Raw genomic sequence first — 18,945 nt, forward strand, 5'->3', positions numbered from 1 at the left:
CCATGTGGAACTGGACTAATGAGTTCAGGCTGTTGAAGGATGTGAAGCCGAGTGTTTTCGTGGGCAAGAGCTGGGAACAGATGAGCTAGGAGGCCGCGTACACCTTATGAAAGGCGGTGACAGCTCCAACTAGGTCAGTGTCGGCTGGAACAATGGAAGGGACGGATGTCAGAAACATTTCTAAATAATAAATGACTGGTTACCGGCAGGGGAACTGATGGAATGTCCTCGGCTGTAAGATAACGTGCACCTTTTCCCGCCACGCCCCAGAAACAGTTCTTCGGAACAAACGTTGCCCAGTGTCTCCCTCCTCCTCTCAAGGGTAAGAACTGCCTGCCCGAGCAGCCAGACGGCCCCGCCAACACGCTAAGGAAACATCCCAGCGCGTTTTCATTCTCCCTCCATCCGTGGTCACCTATCTCTAGGACACGACCCACATTTGCTTTTTCTTTTGGTGGGTGTTGCCTCCTCTGCACCCTTCTCTTCATACCTTTCTTTTTTTAAAAATATATTTTACTGATTTTTTTTTCACAGAGAGGAAGGGAGAGGGATAGTTAGAAACATCGATGAGAGAGAAACATCGATCAGCTGCCTCCTACACACCCGCTACTGGGGATGTGCCCGCAACCAAGGTACATGCCCTTGACCAGAATCGAACCTGGGACCCTTGAGTCTGCAGGCCAACGCTCTATCCACTGAGCCACACCGGTTAGGGCCATACCTCTTTCTTGGGCCTGTGATACTGTTTAGGTGTCTGCATCCTCCTGTGAACTCCTTGAAAAAAAAAAAAAAGGGCTGTCTTAGTTACCTGCTTTGCTTTTATGTATTAGTACTTTCCCCATTTTATCAATTACACTCTTAAAAGTAGCATAACTGGGGGTAGTGAACACACAGTACAGGGTACAGATGATGCGTTACAGAATTGTTATCAACCAGTGTCACCCCAAAACATTCAATAAAAAAGGGAAAACAATATTCCGATGGAAAGAAGATGTAGCCTAACAATTTGTGTCGAGGGAGGTGGAGGAGAAATCTTGGGCGAACAGACCCAGGTAATGAAACCCACCTACCCAGCCTCAGAATACACGTGCGCGCGGCACCATGAACGAGGAATGAGATTAGACACAAATTAAACCCTTCAGAAGTATCAGCAAGGGACTCATCAAAGGTCCCGGGTAGAGGCCAGCGTGAGAGGGCTCCCACACCGCCAAATCTGGGGCAGTCTGAACATCATGTGACGATAGCAATGGGAAACAACTCATGAGAACATGGTGATACCCGAGTGTGATGAGAAATGGACTACTTACCGAGTTTCCAATACCTCCCTAAGGAAAAAGTAACCTTATGCCCTGGCTGGTTTGGCTCAGTGGATAGAGCCTGCGGACTCAAGGGTCCCGGGTTCGATTCCAGTCAGGGGCACATACCCTGGTTGCGGGCTCGATCCCCACTGGGGGGCATGCAGGAGGCAATGATTCTCTCTCATCATTGATGTTTCTCTCTCTCTCCCCCTCTCCCTTCTTCTCTGAAATCAATAAAAACATATTTTAAAGTAAAAGCAACCTTATAGTACAGCAAGCTTGGCAGAGCCACCTTAATCAGGTGACCGAAGCGGACAATCTCAGGAAGGGGCAACTCGAAATCACGTGCCTTTGACGGGACGCAACGAGGACTCGGCGTCGCTTCATGCGATTCCTCCCAAAGGTGCACAACCTGGGGCTCCCCGAGAGGGAACCTCAGACTAACCCACGCCGAGCGCAGTCCACAGAGGGGCTGCCTTTAACCTGCAAGTGCCAGAGGCCAAGACGGAGGAGCTGCTTCTAAGGAAGCACAGCTCATTGTAACCCGGACCCTCTGCCTGCGAAGGGCGCTCCTGGGAGATGGAGACGGGAGCAGTGACCGCCGCTACTCCCTGGCTGTGATGGTGGTTACGCAGGGGAGTATCTTGGTGCGTGGGAAACATACACGGAAGTATTTGGGGGTGACGGGCTATGAGGTTGGCAACTTCCGTTCAGATGGTTCAGAGGCAGAAAGTTGTTTGTTTGTTTTTTACTGTAAATGCAACCTTTCCATAGTACAGTTGAGATAGTTTCAATATAAAAATTTTATTTAAAAAAGTACCAGTTATTTTATTTTGGCAGCTTCATTTTTTTTTTTAAAGGGGAGGTAGGCCGTTTCCAAACAAGGCTGACCAGATGGGAAGAAATCTTCAGCTCCGACTTGGCCTCATGAATTTGAGAATCAAAGCTGACATGCGGCCACATCTGCCGAGCTGCAAGCGCCCGCTCGGAGGGTGGGCTTCTCGCCAGGCCGGCGCCCTGGACTCCTCCGGCCACTGCTGGGGTCACTGGCCGAGGGACTGCTTCAGAGCCTCATACATCAGCTGGTCCTGGGAGGGGGGAGAAGACAGAACACAGAGCTGATCACTGTTCCTCCGGGATGAATTGTGTCCCCCCCAGAATTTATATGCTGAGGTCCTAGAACTTCAGAGTGACCCTGTTTAGAGACAGGGTCTTTTTTTAAATATATTTTATTGATTTTTTTACAGAGAGGAAGGGAGAGGAATAGAGAGTTAGAAACATCAATGAGAGAGAAACATCGATCAGCTGCCTCCTGCACACTTCCCACTGGGTATGTGCCCGAAACCAAGGTACATGCCCTTGACCAGAGGAATCGAACCTGGGACCCTTGACAGCCGACGCTCTATCCACTGAGCCAAACCGGTTAGGGCTAGAGACAGGGTCTTTAAAGAGGCAGTTGAGTGAAAGTAATGTCGTGAGGGGGGGCTCCACTCCCACCAGGACTGGCATCTTTACAAGGAGACTAAGACACAGACACGCGGAGGGAGGTCCATGTGAAGAGACAGAAAGAGGACAGTCATCTGTAAGGGGCGGGGCGGGGCCTCGAAGAAACCACCCCTGCCAACACCTTGATCTTGGACTTCTACTCTCCAGAACCGTGAGAAACAAACTGCTGCTGTGTAAGCCCCCGTCTGCGGTACTTCGTCATGTCAGCCCGAGCCAGCTAATACACCGAGAGCGGACCTCCCCTCCCCACATCCGCGTCCATACACACTCCTTTCTCCAGGGAGGACCCATGACTCTCATAATTGTTGACATAAAAAGTTTGCCCCCCAAATCAGGGTAGAAGACACTTATGTCTCTAACTAATTAGTAAAGCAAAATTCTAAACCATACTGAGTCCGGACTGGAATGAGAGGCAAAGCGGAGGCTGCGTAAGCAATGCTATTGGTCAGGAACTGTCAGAGTACTTTTCAATGGGGTTGGATCCTTCTAGATTTTCAACAACCAAGTATGAGAGTTCTAGTTGCTTCACATTCTTGCTACCCTTTGGTGTTGTCAGCCTTTCACATTTAAGCCATTCCACTCCTATACGTTTATCCCAAAGAAATACAGCATGTTTCCGTTTTTCCAGCCCTTTAAAATATTTTAAAAAAATCTAATTTTGTTATATTCTTCTGGATAGGTAAAATGATCACAGGGCTCTATAGCCTTGGCCAGTGGGCTCAGTGGGTGGAGTGTCGTCTGCACCCAGAGGTTGCTGGTTTGATTCCCAGTCAGGGCACATGCCTGGTTTTTGGGCTCGATCCCCAGTAGGAGGTATGCAGGAGTCAGCCGATTAGTGCTTGTCTATCGCATCGATATTTCTCTCTTTCTCTTCCCCTCTCCCTTAAAAATCAAAACATATTTTAAAATATGTATTAAACAGTTATAAAGGGGAAAAAGGCTCTCTTCTATCCAGCCCTCCATCAATATATCCTTTTAGATTGTTCCCTGCATACACGTGCAAATACACTAGAATGAAGTAGCATCCCTAAGACATACATGCATCCTTCCTAAAAGGGTAAAAAGAAATCTCCAATGTCTGGAATTATAGGTTCAGATATGCCTTTAATAGAATCCACTGGACTGAATCTGTCATGTAGTCAACACCTTCTAATTAGCAAAAGCTACTGGCAATGTAACATTAGTGGAGTAGAGTGACCAGGTTAGCAGGTTTCTATGTACACATTTATGGAAATGCTTACCATACAACTCCTAATTGCTCATAAAGATTAGGAACTATGTCTATATGATTTTATATCTTGTAAGTCCAGCACGGTGTCTGGCCTAAAGAATAGTAGGTACATGATAAATGTTTATGTACAGATGGAAGAATGAGATCTTAGGCAATCCATTAATACACTAGGCGTAAGGGGAGGTTTTTCCTCTCATAAATGTCAGTGTGACAGAAATAATCGGGCAAATAGATGACCCATATTATTCTGTGTGAAGAAAAGAATCAAAGTGCTCTGGCCAGTGGGTGCGAAAACCACTAAATCAATGAGTTAACAAAACAGTACGGTTTCTAAAAACAAACAAACAAACAAACAAAAACAATAGGGTTTCTCTGATGTTGCTTTTATAGAGGAGGACAGAAAAAAGGTGTAATTTATGTTTAAGTGAGACTGGCTTCCTGACAATGGAACAAGGCCATAGTAGGCGGAGTGAAAGACTGTAATTTGAGGTAATAAATAGGTGGGAAAATAATCTCAAGGTCTCAACATTTATTAACAGTTAACCGTGCCCCAGGTCACTGGTGAGCCGTTAAGACTGAAAAACAACAACAAGCCGGCAGAGTAAGTTACGCTCTGCTGGTCTGGACGCGAGGGCTTGGCTTCGCCGAGCAGAGAAAATAAAGGATGACACAGCTGAAATGAACATTCTGGATTCAAAAAGCAACTGGCAAAAAAGAGTCCCATCTTAGTTGCTGGGATATCTGTCCTAACAAATTCCAGCCGACTGAGTCTTCTTGGGACCACGACAGACATAGCCTCTCACTAGAAAGTAGGGCGGGGCAGGGTCTTCAGGTGGAGCCTGGCGGGTTGGTACCAGCAGAGTGGGAGAGGATGAGGCAAACAGGCAGAGCTCAGAGGAAATGTTGCTCACTGTCCTCACTTCCCACTCTCAACCAGTTAGTGAGGATTGACTGGGCCAGGTGACAATGTCTGCGTTGGGCCTCTAAACCAGACCCCAGGGTTACGCCAGCTAGCTGCTGGACACCAAATCCACTTTCCCTGCTGTTCCTCTCTGACCCCAAATTCAGCATCAGGAGGCCCCAGGGAAGCAGCTGCTCCCCGGAAAGAGAGGCTTGAGAACATGCCGAACATTCCGGAACTATCAAGACCAGCTCCGCAGGCCCGGGGAGAGCACTCCCACGCCGTTCTCCTTTCCTTTGCTTTTTCAGACATCTCCTGATCACCTGGTTAACGTTAACTCACTTCAAAGCCCATCGCCATTTCTCTACGTATGTCTGAAAGGCTGAAAAAATACAGCAAGTGTTCCTTTCACATTTAACAAAATCTAGTGATTCTCTCAGTGTGAAAAGAAGACTAAAAATCTCAACCCGCCACAAATAAGGCAGATGACTAAGCTGATTATTACACGTCAATTAACGTGAGGACCACTGTTTTATTTTCAGCTTTTCATTCTAGGGCTTGAAGTCATGTTGCCCCGTAGACCCAGCCAGACAGAGTGAATTCCTAGCTGGCCAGTAAGTGGTTTTGGCATGAGCTCCTCACCTGAGCTGGACCAATCACAGGCTTCCCTGAGACTCCCCTGCTAGAGCCATCAGGGAATTCTCTTGCTATGGGGGCGAATAACCGAGTAACCTGGTTCCTGCAGGCAGACTTCCTGCCTAATGCCAGCTACACCCTCAACAGTCTTATCTTCTTGGAGCTAGACTACTCAAAGTGCTAGGGGCTTACCCTAAGTTTCAGGAAAGCAGAAACATCTTCACCATAATGTCAGAAAAAGGTTAAGAAATCACTCTGGCTTTTTCTGCATAAAATGCCAGGTTTTACATGGCGTGTCTTACTTGGTTGAGGTGTTGTTTGCAGTAAGTTAAAGTGGGTGTTACGCAGTGAAGTCTGGCAGCTATGACACCTACAGAGAGAGCCGGCAGGGCAATGCCCAGCCCTGGGAAATGTGTGGGTTCGATGCTGTCGGGATCCATTGTGTTCAGTGGATGCCTTTTGTTTCCCGACTCCTAGAGCTGTAACGCGCCTTAGCCACGAGGACCTGCTCATGGACTCCACCACAACTACCTTTACATCGTTAGCCCTTTATCATCCAGGCTCAGTGTTTCTCATTATGATTATTGATTGAAAACCGTAAGTCAAAGTCCAAACAGTTACATGAATAGATTGCTGTTTCTCATTATGATGATTGATGGAAACTCTAAGACAGTCCTGGCCTGGCAGCTCGGTTGGAGCGTCATCCTGATATGCCAACGTCGAAAGGTTCAATCTCCGGTCAGGGCACATACAAGAAGAATCAACCAATGCATGCATAAGTGGAACAACAAACTGATCTCTCTCTCAAGCACTCACACAGGCAATCATTTTATTTCCATGAGGTCCTATCTACCGGTCTAAATTCTAGTCTCTTTTCTCTCTACATTTAAGAACATTTCTTACCTTTTTTTTTTTTAAAAAAAATAAATATATTTTTATTGATTTTAGAGAAGACGGAAGAAGGAGAGAGAGACAGAAACATCAATGATGAGAGAGAATCACAGATTGGCTGCCTCCTGCACGCCCCCTACTGGGGACCGAGCCCACAACCCAGGCATGTGCCCTTGGCCAGAATCGAACCTGGGACCCTTCAGTCCGCAGGCTGACGCTCTGTCCATTTGAGCCAAACCAGCTAGGGCACATTTCTTACCTTTTTTGATATAGATGATTTCACTTTCTTGAAAGCTTCTTCAAAGTGCTTCTGACTAACCTTGAGTTCACCTGTGGAGCAAAAGCATGAACATACGTATCTGGGCACAGTATGCCGGCTGTGATTTATAATTGAGCTTCTCTCGAGACTTCCACCCATTCCAGGGGAACGGTGAGGACAGCAGTGACGACAATGGGGCTAGTCTACTCAGAACAACATTCAAACAGGATGTAGGACCCTGGTTCCTTTTAGCTTCATTTACATATTCCTGACCATATTTAATTTACATAAATGGTTAAGTTTCATATAATGTATTTTAGTTCAATCTCCCCCCGGCCCAAGCAATCAAAGCAATTTATTTTGGAACAAATTATATAAAAAAGTACTTTGTCTTTAATTAGAGCGAGATTTTTGTCCCTTTAAAAACAAAAAACGGTCCCTGTGTTTTATTTATTAGTTTATTCCCTCCCCTCCCCCGCTTTACGGAGATCTGTAGACATATGCTAGTTAAGGTGTGCAACATGATCACAACTATATGCATATACTGCAAAATGATGACCATAATAAAGTGTGTTAACACCTGTAGCAAAGCAGGGATGTCAGAATGTATTCTGTGTTTACAAGACAACGTCCAAACAGTCATTAGTAGCAGCCAATGCGTGTACGGCGGCCTGTTAATTTTTAGTTATAAAACAAACCCCAAGCTAGTCATCAGACCCAGCTCTCAGACAGCCTACTACCACAGATGACGTCTTTTACAAGAGATTCTAATTTTGCTCATTATATCCCACCTACTTCCAAAAGGAATTTAAAACAGATGACAATAAAAGAAGTTCAGATAACTGGATCTTAAAATTAACCAAAAACCTCGGGGACTTTGTGATTAAGATATGTGTGCTGACGGATCTAAGCTGAGCACATGCTGCTGTAGCCAGAAACAAATTTCACTCTAAGATTCCTGGAGGCCTAAGAAAAATAAAGTGGTGGGGGCATCAGCTCAAATAAAGAAGACATCCTTTGGAAATCTACTGAGCAAAAAGGAAATCAACACAGACTTGAATTTGATAAAGTACGGGTTTAGAGGAAAAGGCAGGTCTTCTGAAGAAGGTGTTTACAAGGACTGTCAAGCACAGCCACAGACTGATCAAACCATTAACTGTCACAGGAACCGAGCCAAGGCAAGGCTCTATTCTGTACTTGGCCTGGTTGGAATGCAGGTAGGAAATGAGTCTTTTTTGGCCACACATGCCCAAATCATAGGAAGACACTGTCAAATGTGAAGAACAGCGCCGAGCTGTTGAGATGGCCCCAAATCATCACATAATAACACGTACTGATTTTGTCTTTTGAAAGGAGAGTCTAAGTATATGGAAAGTTATTTCAATGTTCATTTCTCATGTATGTGTTTTCTACTTAATATTAATATTTTCTACTTAAAATTTACATCATATTCTGAAAGGCTTCTAAAGATCTTATCAGACAGAAATACCAGTTTTAATATCACAGATGAGAGACGCCAGAAAGTGGTCACGTTTCAGATCAATAGCGGTGTTCGGTGTCCAGAGTGCTAACGGATTAGGACTGAGAGCCTCCGGGGAGAACCGTACCTTTTTCATTTCCACTTTTCTGTCTTGCCATTTCCTGTCTCAGGGCACAGACGGAAGCTTCCCGCACCAAAGCAGAGAGATCTGCGCCCCTGGAATAAAAGAAGTCGTCTTACTTATTTATAATTAGAGACTGTTTAGGCCAGAAAGAAGCCTGAGAGTCATTTTCTTTTAAGTCCCATATTAAACAGTCAGAAAAGAAACTGACCCATAAATGTGGGCTAAACTAATTACTGTCGGTAGGAAAGAGTTTTAGCTTTCACTTAAAATATTTCTAACTTTCAGAAGAAAGGAAATCATGGAGGAAACAATGCAATGAATCACAAATAGTCCCATGGTAACAGCTATATAGACACCCACGTTAATATAAAAAGCTTAGAACATCGCCCAACTGGCGTGGTTGTGGTTGAGCATCAACCTATGAACCAGGTCACGGTTTGATTCCCAGTCAGGGCACATGCCTGGGTTTTGGGCTCGATGCTCAGTAGGGGGGCGTGCAGGAGGCAGCCAATCAATGATTCTCTCTCATCATTGATGTTTCACTCTCCCCCTCTCTGAAATCAATAAAAATATACTAAAAAGAAAAAAAAAGCCTGCCCTAACTGGTATGGCTCAGTGGATAGAGCATCGGCCTACAGACTGAAGGGTCCCAGGTTGGATTCCGGGTCAGGGCACATGCCTGGGTTGCGGGCTCAATCCCCAGTGAGGGGCGTGCAGGAGGCAGGCGATTAATGATTCTCTCTCATCATTGATGTTTCTCTTGCCTCCTCTCTGAAATCAATAAAAATATACTAAAAAGAAAAAAGAAAAAAAGCTTAAAACATCATCAGTAGAAAGAAACTGACACAACGTTGATTGTAAATTTTTGTTCCCATGGCCTGTGCTAAGTGCTGATGGCCCATTCCTAGATTACCTCCTGTCTAAAACAAGCTTATATATAAAAAGTCATTTATGGCTCCATGTTCAAAAGGGGAAAATACAAAGGCTATAAAGTCTTTGATGTATTTGATTCAAGCTCAAGCTAAGTAGACTCGTAAGTTACTTAAAATATGACAAGAACTAACAAGCCTTCATTTAATTATTCCATGTAATAATATGCTGAGTCCACTTGCGTTCAATAGAAGACAATGGTGCTGACTGCTGTTTCACTACATTAACATCTTGACCAAGTCTTGACGATCCTTTGAGAAAGAGCTTGAATTTGAGACAAAAACCTTATTTCCAGACATTAACCTACTTTAATATACAATGTTGATGACCCACGTAATATATAAATGAAAGACCCACAGAGTTTACGTTATTAACTGAATCCAATGTTTCATTGTAAAGTGTGAGGGTTAGAACATTAGCTAATGATCACATACATGCTGGGCTCACTGAGACAACCTTAAATGAGCCAAAGTTACTGACCAGAGCGCATCTCTCAGGGGTGTGGGAGTGGCAGAACAAAGATTGACACTCAGAGCCTAGATGCCCATGTATTTAAAAATTGGAGATAAAACGTTGTCTCTGACCACACTCCCTAAAAATGATCAGCATGGTTTTGAGTGAAGTCATATTTATAAAGAGATGGTGATGGGACATTCTTCAACTAGGATTGAGATAACGGAGGGCCTGGGTTACGCCAGTGGATGTGTTCTTTGGCTGAAAGTTTATGTTGCTGAATGACAGACTCCTGAAGTCCTCAATGATGAACACCCCACCTCCCTCCACATTATTTGGCCTTGACCTACAGGGACATCATGAACCCCAAGTGTAACATGGACAGGCAACACAGCCTTTCAAATAAGCCAGAGACATCTTCCCCTGATAAGCTTGTTTCATTTCTTCCTGTATACTCAAACGGGAAAGTTAACCAATTTCCTTAAAAACATATGAAAGAAAAAAAAACACACCAAAAACTACATCCACCAGCAAATATGAGAGCTGAAGGCAGAAATGTTTCACTTCCTGTGTTTACTATGGGCTGTGTGGATGCTCATGGGTGGATGTGCTGCAAAATAAGTTCTGAGCCGTTGCTTATTCTCTTCGAAATGCTTGAAGCACCTGGGTAATTTGGCAACCGGTTGACAGACAGACAGACAGACAGACAGTGAAGGGCAGCTGAGAGTCAACACCTGAGAGGACCCCCCACTTCCAAATTCCTCCTCGTGGGAGCTGCTTCTCTAAGAAGAAAAGGGCAGGAAAGGGCCAGACCCGTCACCAAGGGCTCCATATGACACCCGACTTCATCCTCCCAACATCGCCCTTCTCCCTCACGTGACACACGAGGAAACTGAGCCTCGGAGAGAGAACAAACTTGAGACTGAGATCCTTACGAATAGCAATCACAGCGATGGTCACCAGCAATCGCTTCCAGGTTGACATCGGTGTCCAGTGGGGGTTTGGTGCCATTCTGAATGAGAGAGAAAAAATGATTTTTCCTTGAGGGTTCAATGACCGAAACTTTTCCACATGAAAGGTTCTTAGTAAACAGCACTGGCTACGTGACTAAATGAGTATAACTGACTCCCACAGCAGTGTTACAAGATTTTTACAAATTTCCATTTTGAGAAATGAGGTTAAGCAGCAGGCTCCAAACCTGGGCAAGCTAAAGGCAGCTTATGCTTGTGAAGTTTGAAGAATCTGTCTGCAGTTGCAACAGAAACAAAACATCACCAAGAACAAAATCACCAGCTCCATCTTCCCAAAGGTGAGGACACCCATTTCCTTTGCTGATTAAATGTGGCAAAGACGTCAGCAGTGCTTGGTCTTGATGTGCGTATGCGTGTGGTTTCTGGCTGGCCAGGAAGGGAGAAATTATACTGCAGCTGGCCAGGAGAGATCAGCAGGAAACTGCTCTAAAGGAACAGCCAAAAGCCCTCCGCTCAATGTGTTCTTTCTCAACCCTTCACCTAAACCCAACCCTGACTTTGGTGCTAAGTCCCCTGTGGCTAACACCAAGAAATGCTAGAAAGGACAAGTATCAGAACAGTCTCAGAATTCCAGCAGCACTAACACAGTATGGTGCATGCATACTGTTCAGTGACATTTCCAGTCTCTCTCAGAGGCAAACAAAACAGTTTTTAGTGATTTAAAATATATGACATAAATGATAGGTTCGTGAGTATTTGCTTTATTGTTCTGATTCATAACTTACATATACATTGCCTATAGCCTTTGTAGCAATTATTACATTAGAAAATGAATAGCTTAAGAAGAAAGATACACAAAGAAAGTGAATATTTGCCATTAGGCTTCAAGGTAAGTGTAAATATTAGCACGGCGTTGCTCCAAGCAGGATGTGGTTCAGTTCCAGCACCTCATGCAATCCATCACCTGCCTCTGGGCCCACACTCAGACCGTGTCCCCTCCTTCCTCCCAGCTGGGCGCATTTACGAATTTCATGAACTGTACATCTGCTAGCTGCTATTATTTAATAAAACACTAATGTTCATCTAACACAGGTTCAGGAAAGAGTTGTTTCTCATTCAACCCACTTGGACCCGGGAAATAAGCATGGCAAAAATACTCTCCGGGTGATCTTAGGCAAACAGTCTTTGTGGTGGTGGTGTTTTTTTTTGGGGGGGAAGGGATATTTTTCCATTGACTTTTAGAGAGAGAGGGAAACATCGATGTGAGAGAGACACATCGATTGGCTGCCTCCCACACCTGAGCTGGGGATTGAGCCTGCAACCAAGTTACATGCCCTTGACCAGAATCGAACCCGAGACCCGTCAGTCCGCTCTAACAGCTGACCCAATTAGGGTAGGGCTATGCTTTCTCCCCCACTCCCCCCCCCCCCCCCCCGTGTGTATAAAACTAGATGGCCAGACTGCATGACCCCTAAGGTTCCCTTGAATGTAAATGTTTTCAATTTAGTCAATTAACTCCAGGGTGGGAGGGTGGCGTAGAGTTTGTTTATGAAAACTCATGGAGTTGGACACTGAATGACATGTCCACGTTTTTTGTGCCTGTATTACATTTTAATAAAAAGGTCAAACAAGTGGAAACAACACTGGACCAGGAACTAGAAAATCGGAGTCTGGGGATGGACAGCAGTGAGGGCTGTACAACAATGTGAATGTAGAAAGGCCAAGGAACTAACACTTAAAGATGGTTAAAACGCTAAGTTTAAGTGGGAGTTTTATCACCATTTTAAAGACTGTAATATCTCAAAGCATCTGGTAGACATCAAATAACCTTTCTGGCTTTCTGGGATAAGGGAAGTGTTAATGACATTTATAGGGGGGAAATGAAAGACAGATTTGGGAGACAGAGGCTGGGCAAATATTTAAAGCTGCAGAGCAGAAGGTGACTGGGCATCCTAAATTGCGACTTGTCAGTATTTAAAATGAGAGAAACAGACCCAAAGATATGCCATCTCCTTTCCTCACCTTTGTGATGGTTTTTAAGATGGCGAGACGATCTGCGGGGGGCGGCAAACCCACGAAGAGGGTTTTGTCCAGGCGCCCTGGGCGCAGGATCGCAGGGTCAATGATATCTAGAGAAGGGAGACAAGAGTCTTAAACACATAGAACAGAGTCTTCAAAAAACATGTAATTAACATGAGAGATGGGGAGTCTATTTTTTAAAAGAAAAAGCTGATTAGACTCATGAAAATGAAAGTTTCTCCTTAACAAAAGAGGCTCTCAAGAAGGGAAAAGCCCACTCCCACCTTCCTGCCCAAACCTGCTCTCCTCCCGGATCCTCCGTCTCAGATAACGACCCTGCCCGCCCCCCAAATATTAGGCAGGTTTCTCATGCCCTCCAGGGGGAGACACATGCTATCAAGCCTGCCTCCCATGACCTCGGCCCTCAGTCAAGGCCAATGTCCTCCGCGAGTCTACCTTCCCCTCTCTGGGACCCCTTACAGCAGTGATGGGCAACCTTTGGAGCTTGGTGTGTCAAACTTCGCCAAAAAACTGAGCAGAACTCGGGTAGTGTGTCACTTTGAGGAAAAGACATTATTTCGCAAATGTTTCATCCTCAGGAGCAGCAAATGTTTTATCCTGGGCATGCGGCCGCCTCAGCGGCCGCGTGTCATCAGAAATGGCTACGCGTGTCAGTGCTGACATGCGTGTCATAGGTTTGCCATCACTGCCTTACAGTGCTGCCAGGGTTACTTCCTAAAACACACGTCCAATTCTCTCGACTCCGGCTCCCCACTGCAGACCGAAGCCCAACTTGTCAGTATCATGCTAGAGCATCGCCTGACAAGCATGCCTAAGGGTCATCTGAGTCTACAGGGCAAAGATCTCAAACATTTTGGTCTCAGGAACTCTCTGCACTTTAAAAAATTATGGAGGATTCCTTTGTAACCTTTCTATCTTGCCCTTCCCTGACACCCCTTGTCCCTAGACAGCCACCGCTCTGTTCTGTCACTATACATTAGTTTGCATTTTCTAGAATTTTCTATAAGTGGTATCATACAGTATGTATTCTGTCTGCTTTCTTTTACCCAACATAATTATTTTGAGGTTTAGCTAAATTGCTATGTGCATTTGTACTTAATTCTTTTTTTAAAAAAAATATATTTTATTGATTTTTTACAGAGAGGAAGGGAGAGGGATAGAGAGTTAGAAACATTGATGAGAGAGAAACATCTATCAGCTGCCTCCTGCACACCCTCTTCTGGGGATGTGCCCGCAACCAAGGTACATGCCCTTGACCCGAATCGAACCTGGGACCCCTCAGTCCGCAGGCCGACGCTCTATCCACTGAGCCAAACCGGCCAGGGCTGTACTTAATTCTTTTTTATTGCTGAGTAATATCCACTGTATGGATACACCCAATTTGCTTTTCATTCTTCTGTTGATAAACATTTGGCTCAAGTTCACTTTGGTCTATGTGCTATGAATACCCGTGAACAGGTCTCTGTATAGGCGTTTGTGGGATGCAAAGCATATGACTATATCACACTGTAGGTGTATACTTAACTTTTCAAAACCGGGGATCGGGCCTAAGTCTGCAGGTGGACATCCCCCGAGGGGTCCTGGACTGTGAGAGGGCGCAGGCTATGCTGAGGGACCTCCCCCAGTGCACGAATGTCATGCACCGGGCCTCTAGTCAATGATAAGAGAGAATCATTGATCAACTGCCTCCTGCACACTCCACACTGGGGATCAAGCCTGGAACCCCAGCATGTGCCCTTGACCAGAATTGAATGAGGAGGGGCCTGGAGTCAATCTTGATTCCACACTCCAACATCCATATCCAATCCACTAGCAAATCCTGTCAACTGTGTGACACAACATGTCCAGATTATTTCTACATCCCCAGGCATTCATTACCGGGTACAACAAACAACATCTTGTACTTGGATTATTGTTATATTTCCTAACTGAATCCCTCCCTAATTGTGTCAGCAACACAATTTCAGGCCAGAGTCAAGATATCAATTCTTACATTTGCAATGAAAAAGTCACCAACAACCCCAAAGCTTTAAAGACAAAATGCATCACTCACAAATGAGACGGATGCCCGTAGAGGAACCTCCTATCTGTTGATCAAGAAACAACCTAAATGCCCATCAACTGGTGAAGAAATAAAATGTGGTGTAGCCACACTAGGGAGTATTTTCCAGCAACAAAAAGGAGTGAAGTGTCCATACATTCTACAACACGGATGAACCTGGGAAGCATCACTAAAGTGAAAGAAGCCAGACACTACAGCCCACATACTGTACGATTCCATGTACATAAAATATCCAGAACAGGGAAATCCATGGAGACAGAGTGCAGATTAGTGGTTGCCTAGGGCTGAGGGTGGGGGAAGGATGGGGAGTGGCTACTAACTGACACAGATTTCTTTTTAGGGTGATGGAAATGTTCTAAAATTAGATTGCACAACCCTGTAAGTATACTCAAAACCACTGAATCGTATACTTAAAATGGGTAAAATTTATGGAATACTGCATATGCCACTAAAGCTGATTTTTACAAAAATTAGAGCTTCAGACTAATGAGACTCTCACCGTGTCAGTGAAAATTATTAAAAAAATCAGACAGCCTTCATGAAACAGAAGCATATCTCTATGATTCATTAAACAAATAGTTACTGAGTGCTGCTATGCACCAGGGTATCCGTAAGTCAGCAGAGGTGATGCCAGGGCCTAGGTTAATTTTAAAGGGCAGTACTGTGCCAAAGGGTAAGATATACAGGCTTGACTATGGCATCTAGTCATTGGTCAATTGCCTTAAGGAACATTCAACCATGATCCAAGGCCATTCAGATTAGACAGGTGAGGAGACACTACATTTCATTTGGAACTCAAGTGGCTAAATAATGAAATAAACCTTTTCTTTGTAAGTCATCCATACTTTCATCTGACAAATACGTAATTATAGCAACTTTTTAAAAATTGATTTTAGAGAGAGAGAGGAAGGGACAGGATAAGAGAGATAGAAACATCAATGATGAGAGAGAATCACTGATTAGCTGCTTCCTGCATGCCTCACACTGGGGATCGAGCCTGCAACCCCAGCATGTGGCCTAAGTGGGAATAGAACCCTGACCTCCTGGTTCATGTTCAACCCTCAACTACTCACTAAGCTACACCAGCTGGGCTGGATAGAGACCTTGAACTAGGGCTATCTCTCCAATATAAAAGTGCAAACCTAATCCTGACCTAGAAGAAGCTTAAACATAACTTACTTATTCCTTTTTTCAACCGAGCCATACATAGAAGGCAGAAACTCTTTCTAGATGCTGAAATGCTGCTGAAACAGATGCCTACTGAGTAGAAGAAAAATAAGCTGGTGTAGCTATCTGGGTTTCATAAACTATGTATGTTGTGCAGGAGTGTTTTTAACCAGTTAGACAGAGAGTTAAGTGGGAATAGATAGTTCCTCAACTGAGAACATCCTTTATGGGAGTTGGCATTCAAAGAAGGGAATGCAAAGATGTGTGTAGGAGAGATTAAAACTAGGCCACCTGTCGTCCAGAGGTGATTTGTACCAGGAGCTTCATGCCCTCGGGCTGAGCGCAGGGAAGTGGTTTATTCCCAGAAAAGGGCGGTCACAGTTGCTCAGAACAACCAGAGGTAGAAAGGGGAGAAGACAGTCTTCCCATTTATTTTGTAAAAATCAGTACCTCAAAAATTAGTAAGAAAAATAAAGACAGTGCTAGAAATAGGAGAAAAGAAGAAATTTAGAAGATCAATTCAGGAGGTTTAAGATCCACCAAGTACTAAGCATATACATAAAACAAATGAACAAAAAGTCACATAAAAAGGCCAGAATGGCATAGACCTTTAAAGAAAAAAAAAAAAAGCAATACCTACAAATTATGGGGAAAAAATTTCAATTCAAATTCTATACCCTGCCAGGCTGCCAATCAATAATGAGAACAGAATAAAGATAATTTCAGCCGAAACCGGTTTGGCTCAGTGGATGGAGCGTCAGCCTGCGGACTGAAGGGTCCCGGGTTCGATTCTGGTCAAGGGCATGTACCTTGGTTGCGGGCACATCCCCAGTGGGGAGTGTGCAGGAGGCAGTTGATCGATGTTTCTCTCTCATCAATGTTTCTAACTCTCTATCCCTCTCCCTTCCTCTCTGTAAAAACATCAATAAAATATATATTTTTTAAAAAAAGATAATTTCAAATATACAAGAAGTCAAAAAAGTTACCTCCTACATGACCTATCTTAGAAAAGCCACTGAAAAATAAGCTCTAGCAAAACAAGAGTAAACCAAGAGAGAGATAAGATCAGAAACAAAGGGCAAAGCAAAGGAACACAGGAAAGGTGAGTCCTGAAATAACCCGGCCTCAGAGGGTGGCCAGCCCAGACGGAGCAGGAGGGTGGAAGGCTCCAGAGGGAAGGCTCTAGAAATAAACAATCAAAGAAACACACCGGATGAAGAATAGGAACAGAGAAAGAAAGCAAAATATTAGAGTTATTAAATTTAAGAATAACAAGGTCAAATAAAAAAGGAAACCCAATCATAGAATTATTCTTGGGGAGCAGAGAGAAATATTTACAGTCATCAGTAATGTAAACACTGACTAGTGATTTAACCAAAGTTGTGATCAAACTATCTTCTATCTATATCATAAAAGGCCGTTACGGCGTCACGACCCAGAGGAGCAGCGGCTCTCGTGGCGGAGGGTGGGGCGCGAGCTTCTAGCGGCAGAGGGCGGGACACGAGCTACAAGCAGCGATGGGTGGGGCAGCCAGCTGAGGCAAGCGGAAGCGAGCTACTTGTGCACGATTTCGTGCGCACTAGGCCTCTAGTATATATATACTAGAGGCCTAGTGCGCATGAAATCGTGCACAAGTTCTCTTCACTCTGTCCTAATAGTTTAATACTAGAGGCTCAGTGCACGAAATTTGTGCACAGGTAGGGTCCCTAGGCCTGGCCGGCAATCAGGGCTGATCGGGGCTGATTTATATATATAAATAAAAGGCTAATATGCAAAATGTACCCTTGGGAGTTCGACCGGGAGACCAATCGCTTGCTATGATGTGTGCTGACCACCAGGGGGGCAGCATGGAACGAAGGAAGGCCCCAGCCAGCAGCTGGAAGGCCCCAATCAGCCCTGATTGCCGGCCAGGCCTAGGGACCCTACCTGTGCACAAATTTCGTGCACTGAGCCTCTAGTATTAAACTATTAGGACAGAGTGAAGAGAACAGAGGTACAGGGGTGAAGATGAAGGGATAGATAAAGGGTGAACATAAGATAATGATCTTCATCTACCTTAAAAAGAAGTTAAAGGGCAGTGTGTAAAATTGATAAGAAAGAACCATTTGAACATATTATTTGAAAATATGGAGGAAATACAGAAGAAACAGCTCAAGAAGTTTACAGGTGGTTGCCTCTGGGCAGGGGATGCGGAGGGGTGGGACAGAGAACAGTTTTTGTTATAGGCTTTGCAGGGTCATTTGATTTCCCTGAGTGGGTTTATCTTTTTCATGCCATTCATTAATCGGATCTAAAACCACGAAGACTTGTTATGGCCATTCTCTTGGAGAGTTAGTCAATTCACAGGAACTGAGTCACACGGAATAAACAATGTTGAAACCTGCTCGAAACCCTCCTGTGCCTTCCCATCACGGCAGGCTAAAATCCACACCCCTTATTGTGACATAAAAGGGCCCATGCACCTCTCCCTCACTGTCCCCACCACTCATTCCACTCTGGACACACTGGCTCTCTTGCTGTTCTCCAAAAAAGGCCAAATCTGTTCTCGCCTCGGGGCCTTCCACGTCTTGTTTGCTCTCTCCCTGGAATGCTCTGCTCCCAGATTTTTGTATGGCTTAATCCTTCACATCATTTGGATTCATGAAATAATCACCGTCACTTCTGACGAAGCCTCGCAGGCCCATGAAGTCTAAATTAGCATTCCTCTCCCCAACCGCCATTCAGTATCCTCCTACCCTTTTATTTCTTTGTCTATTATTTCTCCTGTGTTCCCCAGCCCCAAATGAGAATATATGCAGGCAAAGAATTTTTCTGAATTAACCTCTGAAGTATTAACCTTTGAATTCCCAAAGCTCAGCAGGAACCAGGCATATACTCAAAATCAAATACTTGATGAATGAGAGTCAGTTTTCTCAGAGGTAATTCCTACCTCCTCTTCTTTTGACTGGGCTTTCCTATCACTGTCCTGACCAACAGAGTCTGCCCATCCTGGGCCT

The 18,945-nt window shown here is 44.6% G+C and overlaps 1 protein-coding gene across 5 annotated transcripts in view; it reads right to left on the minus strand.

Moving 5' to 3' along the window:
- Positions 1 to 757: 757 nt before the first annotated feature.
- Positions 758 to 18,945, minus strand: part of NVL (nuclear VCP like) — a 52,610-nt gene continuing 34,422 nt past the window's right edge. For 2 of the 5 annotated variants that reach the window (XM_079763586.1, XM_079763589.1), the window contains 5 exons: positions 12,703 to 12,809; positions 10,645 to 10,721; positions 8,330 to 8,418; positions 6,723 to 6,793; positions 1,589 to 2,386 (listed from right to left, as the gene is read on the minus strand). In XM_079763586.1, the coding sequence (XP_079619712.1) occupies positions 2,342 to 2,386; positions 6,723 to 6,793; positions 8,330 to 8,418; positions 10,645 to 10,721; positions 12,703 to 12,809 (389 nt within the window). In that variant the 3' untranslated portion in view covers positions 1,589 to 2,341. Of the gene's footprint in view, positions 775 to 1,586; positions 2,387 to 6,722; positions 6,794 to 8,329; positions 8,419 to 10,644; positions 10,722 to 12,702; positions 12,810 to 18,945 lie in introns of those variants that run through there. The other 3 variants (XR_013813107.1, XM_079763587.1, XM_079763588.1) reach the window with 3 other exon arrangements.

Source organism: Cnephaeus nilssonii, assembly GCF_951640355.1.
Source record: "Cnephaeus nilssonii genome assembly, chromosome: 23".
Classification (NCBI taxonomy): Eukaryota; Metazoa; Chordata; class Mammalia; order Chiroptera; family Vespertilionidae; genus Cnephaeus; species Cnephaeus nilssonii.